Raw genomic sequence first — 12,147 nt, 5'->3', positions numbered from 1 at the left:
AGAATCCACTCCACTAATTATCCTAAAAGTATCTCCTCAAAGCTTTTTGGGGATGGGACTTTGCTATTTGCTGTACACAGGAAAGAACCAGGGCACCCAGCTAATCTGTGATTTCTCATCTCACTTCCTACTTTTCTGCAGTGTTCCCAAGGGCCTCTTACCTGGAGGATCACCTTTTTCTGGCAGTTGGGGATGATTTTCCTCATGAGGTTGTAGTCCTCTTATCTGCCATGTAGTCCATCAAATCTTGTACAGTTTCATGTCCAAATAGAGCAAGTGGAGCTTGCTTTCACTGTGGCCCCCTCTTGCCCTGTGATCGGGGTCATTCATTCTGTATCCTGACTTTTCAGCTTGAGCAGTCACTGGTTTCTTTGCCCTTCCACCTCCAGAGTAAACATGTCAAGTATTCCCAAGTCTCTCACATTCTAGCACATGAGTTTGGAATTAAACATTTTAGCTGCTTAATAAGCGTGCAACCAGAGTGTGAGATGCAGCCACACATCTCTTTTGAAAGTGATTCCCCAATCTTAGTTCCTATGCCACACTTGACTTCCATGTGGGAGTAGGGGAAATGCCACAGTGCTCCTTATTAATGACTTTCCTTACTTCAATTTATATTTGATAACTAATTGATATTCTACATAAGTGTAGCAATTCTTATATAATGTGTTTTTTTTTTTTACTGATTTTGCATCTTTGCCAATACTGCAAGAAAAGAGGGAAACTCTCATTTTATAGGTCATTTAAAAGTTACTTAAGTTAAATATACTGATTGTTTCAAAGATTAACAGTTTTGCAATTATATCTTGAGGACAAAACCATAATAGAATTGCTTCATTTAAGTGTGTGTGCCTTTGAAATTCTATAGACAGTAGTTTTCACTTGTTCAGTCTCCCGTCTCATTTAACCTGGTCTCTTCATGTGATAGCTTGATGTTCCAGTAACAGTTCCAGCCCATTTAATTTTACCCCCTTCCTGTCCTGCCGGCCCTCATCTTAAAACTTTGGACACTGTTTTCTTAAGGAAAGTTAGAGTTCTTTGATCCCAACCCTTAAAGGACTCCTACTTGTCCAGCTTTATGATTTCCCTTGGGAAAGCAGTTTCACTCCACGCTGACTGAAAATAAATTGGAGTACAGTTGATGAGTACAGAATGATGAGTATGCCCACTCGTCATTCTCTGGCACTTGTTAACTTTGTGGTCAGTTCATGTGAAGCAGCCATGCAAGGTAGCATAGGCTAAGTGACAGTCTTAAAAAACTGAATGCTCTGAGTTTCTGAGGCATGAAAACTCAGCCCTAGCACTCATTCTGAATGAACTGAGACTTGGACTCGATCTTAAAAGGAAGAGTAGAACTAAGACAAAAATAGGGAGATTATGTGTGAACTTCAGACAGAGAAGAAATGCCATAAGAAGTTGAGATGGCAGAAAACCCATGAACTCTTACGTAACAATAGCTGAAAGTGTGTGTGTGTTAGTCACTTCAATCCTGTCCGACTCTTTGCGACCCCGTGGACTGTAGCTCACCAGGCTTCTCTGCCCATGAGGATTCTCCAGGCAAGAATATTGGAGTGGGGTGCCATGCCCTCCTCCAGGGGATCTTTCTGACCCAGAAATCGAACCTAAGTCTCCCACGTTCCAGGCAGATTCTTTACCTTGTGAGCCACCAAGGAAGCCCAACACTAACTGAATTTTACTTAATACATTTTCCTTGAACTGCCATTTTCCAGTATATTTTTCTTACAACTTGTCTGAGGTTGGGAGTGCTTTATTGCTTCATCTTCACATCTTGTACATAGTTGATGTCCATATTCGACTAGGTACCAACAAATATTCTGATTTCAATGTAACAAGTGCACTTTCTCATGAAAGAGCGCTTTCTTAATGAAATCATATTTAATTTCTGGAAAATAATCTGCATTCTGTTTTCCTAATCAACTATGTCTTATTAATAGCACTAACATAATCATTTTAAAAGAATGAAAAACAACAACAAAAAAGCTCTGCCAAACCTGTCTCTGAGAAAAGGTTCAAAGCTTGAGTAGTTCATGGGAACAATTTGCTAGTGGAGATTTCTTCTCATTTCGGTCCCGGCCTCCTATGGAGAGATTTATGTGCAGTGTATGTCAAGAGGCAAAATAATGGCATTTCTCTGCTATACAATGACTTGGACATTTGCTTAGTGGAGAAATGCACCTTTAAACCAGAGAAAGAAGCAGTTTGCCCTGATCCAATCATTTTGAAAAGCCATGTGCACTGAAGCTGGGGCCAAACATAATGACGGGATTTAATTGCTAATGCCCTAGAGGCACTGCGCCTCTTGATGTGTTGACCTTTAACCCAGACTTGGGAAGTTGAAAAAAGAGAGGGGATGGTTTTCCCTTCCCCCTCCCGCATCTGATCCTGCCTGCCTCTAACCCTGTCCACATACTCCTCATCTCTCCACCCCCATCCCCATTAGTTACTTCCAGCTTTGGGGCCAAGGGAGAAAGAGTGAAAGAACTGAAAGGAAGAAGGCAGTAGCATTTGAGAAGGAAGTCTACAGGCAGTTGACAGCTGCTCAGAAGCATGGGGCAGAAGTACAGCTACAGAAGTGGGAGCTGAACTCCTGGTCCCCTGATGCTTCTACCCCACCTCCAGCCCCATCCCCAATATCTCATGAGATTTAGGCTATGTCTCCATGTTTCTGTTCTCCACTCCCATTTCACCCTTTCTAGTCCATATTTATAATCACTTCCTTCTGACACCTGACTTTTCCTTCTTCAGTTCAGTTCAGTTCAGTTGCTCAGTCGTGTCTGACTGTGACCCCACGGACTGTGACCCCACGGCACACCAGGCCTCCCTGTCCATCACCAACTCCTGGAGTTTACTCAAACTCATGTCCATTGAGTCAGTGATGCCATCCAACCATCTCATCCTCTGTCATCTCCTTCTCCCACCTTCAGTGTTTCCCAGCATCAGGATCTTTTCATATGAGTCAGTTCTTCGCATTAGGTGGCCAAAATATTGGAGTTTCAGCTTCAGCATCAGTCCTTCCAATGAATATTCAGGACCGATTTCCTTTAGGATGGACTGGTTGGATCTCTTTGCTGTCCAAGGGACTCTCAAGAGTCTTCTCCAACATCACAGTTCAAAAGCATCAATTCTTCAGTGCTCAGCTTTCTTTATAGTTCAACTCTCACATCCATACATGACTACTGGAAAAATGATAGCCTTGACTAGATGGACCTTTGTTGGCAAAGTAATGTCTCTGCTTTTTAATATGCTGTCTAGGTTGGTCATTTCCTTCTTACTTGGTTATTAATGGCAAAATCTTGAGCAAAGTTAAATTCATAGCTCTGTCTATTACACATCTGCACCATGACAGCCGGGCAGCTAGGTATAGCTGCAGAAAAACTCAAACACGCCCATTGGTTTCGCTGTAAATTCATGACCACTAGCCTGAAGTGGACCCTTTGTGCTGCTCAGCACGTTTACCAGTCCACTCACTCTCTTGGTTTACTTGTTTATAAAACGTTCGCACCTTCTTTCTCTTCTGTCTTGAAGTTTCTTCACTGATCTCCAGCCATGCTGATCTGCTTTCTGTTTATAACATGTTAAGCACACCTGAGGGCCTTGTTACTTATTCTTCCTCCTGCCTGGAGCACCCTGCATCTAAGCATTTGCTTCCTCACTTCCTTCAAGGCCTTGCTATGTGATGTCATCCTTATCAGTCCAGCCTTCTCGGGCCACTCTGGGGAAGGCAGCAAGTACATCCCCATCAAGCCTGGGGCACAGCCTGTCCTCTTAACTTTATGTTTTCTTTGACAGTTACCACCATCTGGTATTCTATATATTTTATGTTTGTATATTATTATCCCTCTACTAGAATGAAAATTTTATGAAATCTTGGGTTTTTTTTTTTCATTATTCTATAGCTAGTGCTTAATACAATGCTTGCTAGTGTGCCATACAAATTTGTTTCAGGAATGAATGAATAATGAATGCCTATTGGGTTTTGAAAATCCCCTCTTCCCATTTGCCAATACCAACATATTCATAACCATGTTTTTTGTATGGTGACCATAGTTTCTAAGCCCAGATTAAAACATGTCACCTAATTGGTGGGGAAAATACCTTTTATTTTGCACTGTCTTGGGAAATTCAATGTGCTTATTAAGTATATTCTACCTAGAATCATAGTCTTATAGCATAGAGTCCTCAAAGGAAAAAGATGATCATTTTTCAGTTATCTTAATGGCCCTGATAGTGTATTTGGCTTATCCTAGGACACTAAGCTATGTTTAGTTTAAAATAAGTGTGAGTTGAAGTTGTTGGGTTTTTCCAGCTCTTGTTTGTGCTTTGTGGAGATACCTAGGAATTACTGGAAACCTCTGGTAATATCCGGTCCCATCTTTTCTAACTTAGTGCGTTCAGTGCCTAGCATATCAGCTCATGGGTCCTGCATCATTTCTATCCAGTAAGGCTTGCTTGAGTAACCGGGCAGGATTTCTCCCCATATGCTAGGTTTGCCTTTGCTCTCTCACTTCAAATTCTTGAAATAATGACAGCATGAATGGTGGGAATAAGAGATACAGAGGGTAAATACTCTAAAAGCCTCACAAGTCCTCATTACATTATCTTACTATAGAATGGATAACCTGGGTTTCCAGGTTCTCAAGTTTGCAGGCATTCTTCCCAAGGACCAATTTCTTATTTGCTCTGCAGAACATTAGGTTAAGCCTCATCATTTTGCAGAGTTGTGGATAGGGCTTGAGAAATCTCAGTCCAGGTGATCTTCTCTTTTACAAAATACAGCTCCCACCTGTGGTATGTGTTAAGCTCAAGACAATGGCAGTGAAAGGATATTTTCCCAGATTCTCCCACTGGAAGCAAGGCCCCTTTAACTGTGATGTTTACGCAGTGATGTTTGGAGTCTAAGATGTTTAGTGACAGTGAATGCTCACATCCTTTTGTCCCTGAGAACACTGACCACAATACTTGGCATGAAGCAGACACTCAAGAGTTCATAATCAGCATAAGGCAGGTGCTTAGCAAATACTCAGTGACCAAGAAGATGAGTGTAAAGTAAATTAGTAGAATAACAGCAAAGCAGACATTTCTACCTGGAGTATTTCTACCTTAGGATCAAGTTCTTGACACTGTAGGCCATGTCTCCAAATATGATAGGAGTAGTGCAACTTTATGAGTTTCTGGCTATACTTTGAGACCAGCAGCTAGCCCAGTGTGTTGCACTAGTAGGTGATTAATCAAACTTAGTGTACTGAGTTTGTGGACAAAAATGAGAGAAAAGCACTTTGACTTTCATAACTTTTAAATGTAGTTGTCATCCATATGTTTTGAATTTGGTGAGGGTCTGGCAAAGGAGGAAGAGTATCATATGTTTACTTTAGGCTGTATAGAATAGTCAAAAAGTTCTCTCCAGATGAGTTTTAAAGAATTGATACATTTTAGTTTAAAATCTTCCCCCAAACCTACCAATCAAAGGAAACCCTAAAAGCCTTTGAGTGATGAGGCAGAATCAAGAAAGGAGATTTAAGCTCAAGATGTGCTAGGAAGTGAGCAGTGACCATTAAACTGTGTATCAGCAACACAGTCCTTAATCTTCACTTCCAGTACTCGGTGGGCTCAAAGAAGTCTCCTTTATTTGGGAATGAAATGGAACCAAGTTGAACTGGGAAGAAGGTATGACAAGTAGAGCCATCGTTTTGGAAACATGTCTCTACACTGCTTCTGAAAGCAGAGAGTGGAAATGCCGTGAGAGTCTAGATTATCTTGGCAATCATTTCAAAGAATGGATAACCATTTTTGATAAATACAGATCAACTGGGATCACAGCGTTTTAAAATGCAAACTAGAAGTGGTTCTGTTGTAGGAAGGGGGAGGCCCCCCTACAGGGCCCCAAGAGCGGGCTCTTGTCTAACACTCGGAAAAGAATTGACGGAGGAGACACGTGCTGACAAAGCAAGAGATTTTATTGGGAAAGGGCACCCGGGTGGAGAGCAGTAGGGTAAGGGAACCCAGGAGAACTGCTCTGCCGCGTGGCTTGCAATGTCGGGTTTTATGGTGATGGGATTAGTTTCCGGGTGGTCTTTGGCCAATCATTCTAATTCAGAGTGTTTCCTGGTGGCACATGCATGGCTCAGCCAAGATGGATGCTAGTGAGAGGGATTCTGGGAAGTGGACGGTCACGCGGTGTCTCCTTTCGACCTCTTCTGGTTGGTGGTGGCTTATTAGTTCCGTGTTCCTTATCAGGACCTCCTGTCATAAAACAACTCATGCAAATGGTGACTATGGTGCCTGGCTAGGGTGGGCAGTTTCAATCAGTGTGCTTCCCCTAACAGTTCTGGGGTTGTAGTTTCTCTCAAGTGGTTGAAATAGGAGCAATTAAGACTTTTTGTGGAGAGGAATAGTTTAAACTCCTACTTAGCACCAATAGTAGGACAGTGAACTATAAATAATCCAAGCACTTGAATTTGCAGTTGTGCTTCAAAGTTTTTATGGCCCCATTTCCATCATGATAAACATAATCATTCGCACTTGGATTCATATGCACTTTTTTATATGGATGAGTGCAATCCCTACTTTACTAAACATAGGTTGATAGATAAAATACTTGATAAAACAAAAATCTCATTAATGTTTGCTTCACCAATTTTGAGTTTTTGATAATTTGGATAGGAATCAAGCAGAAGTTTCATTTAGTATTATTCATAAAGATAGGGTTTGTCGAGCAAGTTAATAACATAGACAAGATTCAGGAATAATATTAACTATGTAGGGAGAAAACATAATTTCCAATCAATTCTTGGACATATGCTTTCGGATAAAAAACATTTGTAGAGCTAAGTGCTGAGCTATTCATTAATTCAGATTGGTTCACTACAGTGTTATTCAGAAATTTAAAATTTTGAGTGATTAAGTACATCTAATCCTTCCTGGCTGGTTTTGAGTACAGGGAGCTAGCTAAGGTTATATGGACCCTGTGGCCAGAGCTGAAGTTAGCCAATTCTTTGATACCTGCTTTAAGCAGTGGTAGTTAGGCCCCCACCCTACATGGGGTAGAATGTATGGACTTACTCTGGTGCTACATGAAAGAAAAGAACATAACAGGATTTGGAAGGAAGTAGATTCAACTGTCCATCTGTTATTGGGTTGAGGGCTGCATAGGGCCTCTCACTTTCTTATTCACTTATTGTGGTTGGCCTGTGGGGTCATTCTGTGACAGGGGGATTAGCATATCATATACATACACTTGAGACACTGTTCATTATGCCCTTCAGCTATGTACTGAAAGTCTTCAAAGTGTTTAATGATTTCAGTTGAAGTGTGGAAATTAATCAGGATAGAATCTAGTATTGCAGTGGAAAAGAGATTTAGTGTGAGAGAGTGAGGTTTGAATTCTATCCAAGCATTTCTCTGATAACTTAAATAATTTTTCTTGATTTTTTTTTCCATAGAGGCCTTGCTTTGGAAATCAAGACTCTGCCCTCATGCAACTGTGGATAGCTCTTGAAGCATACTGGTTTTATCACTAGAGAGCTGGATTATCCAGAGCCTGAAGAGGCTCTAGGATAAAAGTAGCACTTGAAACAGGATCATTCTATATAGAGAACTAAAGAACTATTTCTTTGGTGTTGTCTCCAGAGGTGAACTTGCCAACATATTGGAACTTTAAGATTGTCAATAATTCAAGATAGGTGTATTTAATTTGTAAAGAAACCATGGATCCTGTAGCAGCACATGGTTTTGTCCAATTATGGAACAAGAAGAATGGGATGTCTAAGTCGAAGAAAGCAGTCGTTGAACTATCGGGAAAAAAGAAGAAAACTAGATTGGTGATCTATTTCTGTAATGGAGAAAGCAGAACTTTTGAACTACATAATAATATTAAAAACATGATCATTAGCTCCTATGGGGAAAAAGTGAATCACCTGCATTTAACTTTCCAAAACAACAGCTTCTTTTTTATGGAAAAAGTATCCTCTACAGATGTCAAAAAATTGAAGGCATTCCTGGATGGAGTCTGTCAAAATCATCTTCCACCACCCATAAGACCTGATGTGGATAGCAGTGCCTCTGCCAGCACAACAGTACAGAAGATAGTTGATGAAACTTCATTTCAAAAAGTGGGTCAGAAGTCAAATAGTCAACCTTTTGAGAAAGAAGAAAAAAACGGGACACCTTCATCTGCATCAGAATCACTAACATCTACCTATGAACAGTTATTAGAAGATGAATATGGGAAGAGGAATAAGATGCTCTCATGGGATTTCCAAAATGAGAGTAGCTCTGTGAAAAAGAGGAAATCCAAGAGATACCTATTAAGAAATGTAAGCCACAATGAGAAGAAAGAATTGAGGATAAAAGGGTTAAAACAGAGTAAATTAGATTTAGATTTTTTATTTAAGATCAGTCCTTACCTACATGGCACCAATCTTATCCCAAAACTGTCTGAGAATATATATTTCACATTTCTGTCAGAACCAGGGTATGATAAGGATGACCCATATTGGGACAGACTCAAGCTGACTCTTGACTACTACCCGGAGAAACTATGGCAAGGCTTCCCCAATTTGGGAAACACCTGTTACATGAATGCAGTTCTGCAGTCTTTATTTTCGATCCCATCATTTGGTGATGATTTACTCAATCGGAGTTACCCATGGTGTAAAATTCCCCCTGATGCACTTAGCATGTGCTTGACACAGATGTTTGTCTTGAAAGACATTTATAACATAAATATTAAGAAGAGGTTACTTGCGAATATTAAAAAAACCATTTCAGCAGTTGTAGAGATATTCGCTAACAACAGGCAGAATGATGCCCATGAGTTTTTAGGTCATTATTTAAGTCAGATGAAAGAAAAAATGGAAAAATTAAACACACTTGTGAAGACTAAAATTGAATCTAAGGAAGAAAGGTCACCTCAACCATTTTTTGCTGGCAGTGCAGCCAAGCAAGCACTCCTTTGTCCTGTCATCACTAATTTCGAGTTTGAGTTGCTGTGCTCTATTACTTGTAAAGGCTGTGGGCATGCTGTTCTTAAGACAGAAGTGAATAATTACCTCTCCATCAATCTTCCCCAAGGACAGCAAGCACTTCCCTTTTCTGTTCAATCTAGTCTTGATCTTTTCTTCGAAACAGAAAATCTAGAGTATACATGTGAGCAGTGTAAACACAAGAAATCTGATAAAAAGTATACATTCAGTAGGCTACCTAGGGTCCTTATTGTTCATCTGAAGCGCTATAACTTTATTGAGTTTCGGTCCTTAAAGAAGGATGACCAAGAAGTCATTATTTCCAAAAATTTAAAGATATCTTCCCATTGCAATGAAAATACCAGACCACCATTTCCTTTAAACAAGAAAGCACATCTTATGAATCTCAATGTTTTAAAAATCTTTCGAAACATAAATTCTAAAGCTATCAGTAAGTTGACACCGTCAACAAAGATGGCCTTGGAATTCATGAATTCTTTGCCTTCATACATTGTACCAGACGAAGAGCCCGAACCACAAAATGATCATGTTCATCATGAAGATTCAAGAGAAGAAGAGAAACAAAAAGACCTCGGAAAATGCTCTGTACTAGAGATACTAGACTCTGCATTGGCAGACTCACAAGATGGAATAATCGTTGCAAGAGAGCTGTTAGCAGTGGCCTTAACAATGAATATGGAAGACTGCTCATTTTCTCTGAGAGAGATAACCATCAGTGACCCAGATGTATGTCAGAAAGTGTTTGAAAATCCAAAACTAAAGGGCGATGAGAGAATCAATATGTTTGCAGATTTTGAGGCTGTGGCTAAGACCACCGAAGATAAAGATGAAAATGCCAAAATTTCAGAAGTTTCCCCAGTGGCTGAACAGACCCCAGATAAAGAAAGGATGAAAACCTATGAACAAGCCCTTTGGCTGACACTGCTTCAAAGCATTCCAAAGACAAAGACTCAAAATAAAAAGTGCACAGAGAAACTCAAAAGACCAAAGGAATCAGGCGTCCAGGGAACCGAGGTGAATTCCCCAGGTGCATCGGGTCGCAATAAAAAGCCTGGAAAAAAGGACTCTTTACGGATAGAGAAGACAGAAGTGGCATCCAACGAACCAAAAGAAGAAGCTGAGATGGAAGATCGTCAGGGCTACCAGCTCATTGGTGTTCTCAGCCATCTTGGGAAGAGCCTAAATTCAGGCCATTATATCAGTGATGCCTATGACTTTGTAAGGCAAGAGTGGTTCACTTACAATGATTTGCAGGTGTCAAATATCGAAGAGGCCACAATGCAAAAAGCTAGACTTTCCTCTGGGTATGTTTTCTTTTACATGCATAATGAGATCTTTGAAGAGCTGTTGGAAAGGGAGAGCTCCCCACCTTTAAGCACAGAGGCAGGGAAGACCTCTCAAGAGCAGGAATAAAGACAGACTTAAATTGCACAAATCTGCTTGACTCCCTCTCTGGCTATCACTTTCTCCATGGAAGGAAAACTTTCAACTCTAGCCAAGCACAAAGGAGCAACTAGCATCCAGGACCAAAGTTCAAGCAGAAACAGTTACCTGAAAATAAATCTTTGTTCTAACCCTGATTGAGACACCTTAACCCGCAGTTCTGTGATAAACATTTATCTCCCCTACTAGACTAGAACTGTGCTTTCCATATTCTACTAATGCAGTGAATTTTGAGTGTGGTCCTCAAGCCAGTACTATAAGAAACATGGGAGGACTTGTGAGAAATGCAGTTTCTTGATTGCACCATGGACCTACTAATTCTGAAACTGAGGAGAGAGGCAGCAGTTTGATGGCGAGCTTCCAGAAAGTTGGAGAATCATTTCCATAGTGTGTAGAGTATATTGGTGTATTTTCCTGTTGTATATTTGAATTGTTTATATTTTGTAAAGGAGTTTGATCACATTTTTTCTTATATTCATTCATACCTTTCCTTTGTAAGTGTATTAATATTAACATCAAAAGACACAAAATTACTCTTCTGCTGATCAGATTCAGCAGTTTGATGGGAAAAAGCAGTTTCTGAGGTTCTGGCAAAACAAATGAAAAAACTAGTTGCTCAAGTCCTGGCAATAAAACAATAGTTGCTAGGGTCCTGACAATAAACACTAAATGAAGCCTGTAGTTTATGCATCCTTTTGGGCGTACATAGATGAGACTGAACACCATATCAGGTCTACAGATTGTTTGCTTAACTTTTCTTTAATGCCAAAAGGGCTATATACCATCAAGCTTAAACCCTGAGAATGGAGAAGTTGATTTGCCCTCAAGAAATTCAACACGTTTTCCTGTTTGTCTGCTGGCAAAGAGTTCTTGGTTATCTAAGACTGCCATGCCATTTTCTTCAGAGGGACACTTGCGCTGCCTAAAAGGAATATTGATGACCAGAACTTTACCTGAAGGCTTGACGAAGCTTCACTCAACTTTATAAGACTTGATTCCAGATTTCTTTTACTTACTTAAACCTTATAATATGGTGGCCTTATTCCTTCAATGAGTAAACCATACATGCTTTAAAGTGTACTTGTAGGATTTCAAAGTCTTGTTACTGATTTGATACAGTGTCAAAAAACCTGTGCCTGGATATGATCTGCTTCTGGGTAAAAGCCTCGTGGATCCTGAGGTGATCATATTCTGTTGAAGTGCCATGTGATTCAGGGATTTAGTAATTCTGATATTAAGTTTGTGCCATCTCTGTAACTTAACTTTTTGCTGTCTTTGAGGCAGTGAATTTGTAATGCCTTGTACCTTTGCTATTAACAAATGATTTGTACTAAGAGACTTTCTTACATCATATAAAAGGATTGAACTTTTCAGTCCCACCTTTTCCAGCATGGGTGAGTCCCCCTTGTGGATGGGATATGGTTCTACTATGGCTATATTAATCCAAGGGCATGTTGATGCTGTTCATTCTGGAGGTCCTTAAAAGAAGTGAATGAGAATTCATTGGTGTGAGAAAGTTTAAAACTGCCCTCTGAGAGAAAAACCAGATTCTAAAGTTTGGGAAAATAAGTTTGTTCAGAACACAGTGTGTCTAAAAAAGAGGGCTGAATGGAAGCTAAAGATTGCTGAGTTTGGCGGGGGGATGTTTCCTAGGTTGAATTATCTCTGTGGAAGGTGTTGAAGACACAATAATGAGATTTGT

At 40.1% G+C, this 12,147-nt stretch overlaps 1 protein-coding gene across 4 annotated transcripts in view; it reads left to right on the top strand.

The window, feature by feature from the left end:
• USP26 (ubiquitin specific peptidase 26) overlaps positions 1-10,439 on the top strand; it is a 45,895-nt gene extending 35,456 nt beyond the window's left edge. For all 4 annotated transcript variants that reach the window (XM_055564673.1, XM_055564674.1, XM_055564672.1 and 1 more), the window contains one exon: positions 7,461-10,439. In XM_055564673.1, coding sequence (XP_055420648.1) covers positions 7,725-10,415 — 2,691 coding nt within the window. In that variant the 5' untranslated portion in view covers positions 7,461-7,724 and the 3' untranslated portion in view covers positions 10,416-10,439. The remainder of the gene's footprint in view (positions 1-7,460) is intronic.
• The last annotated feature ends 1,708 nt before the right edge of the window (positions 10,440-12,147 follow it).

The sequence above is a fragment of the Bubalus kerabau genome, chromosome X (genome assembly GCF_029407905.1).
Source record: "Bubalus kerabau isolate K-KA32 ecotype Philippines breed swamp buffalo chromosome X, PCC_UOA_SB_1v2, whole genome shotgun sequence".
Lineage (NCBI taxonomy): Eukaryota > Metazoa > Chordata > Mammalia > Artiodactyla > Bovidae > Bubalus > Bubalus kerabau.
Note: the sequence above shows the minus strand (reverse complement) of the source record. Positions and strands in the feature narration are given on the sequence as shown.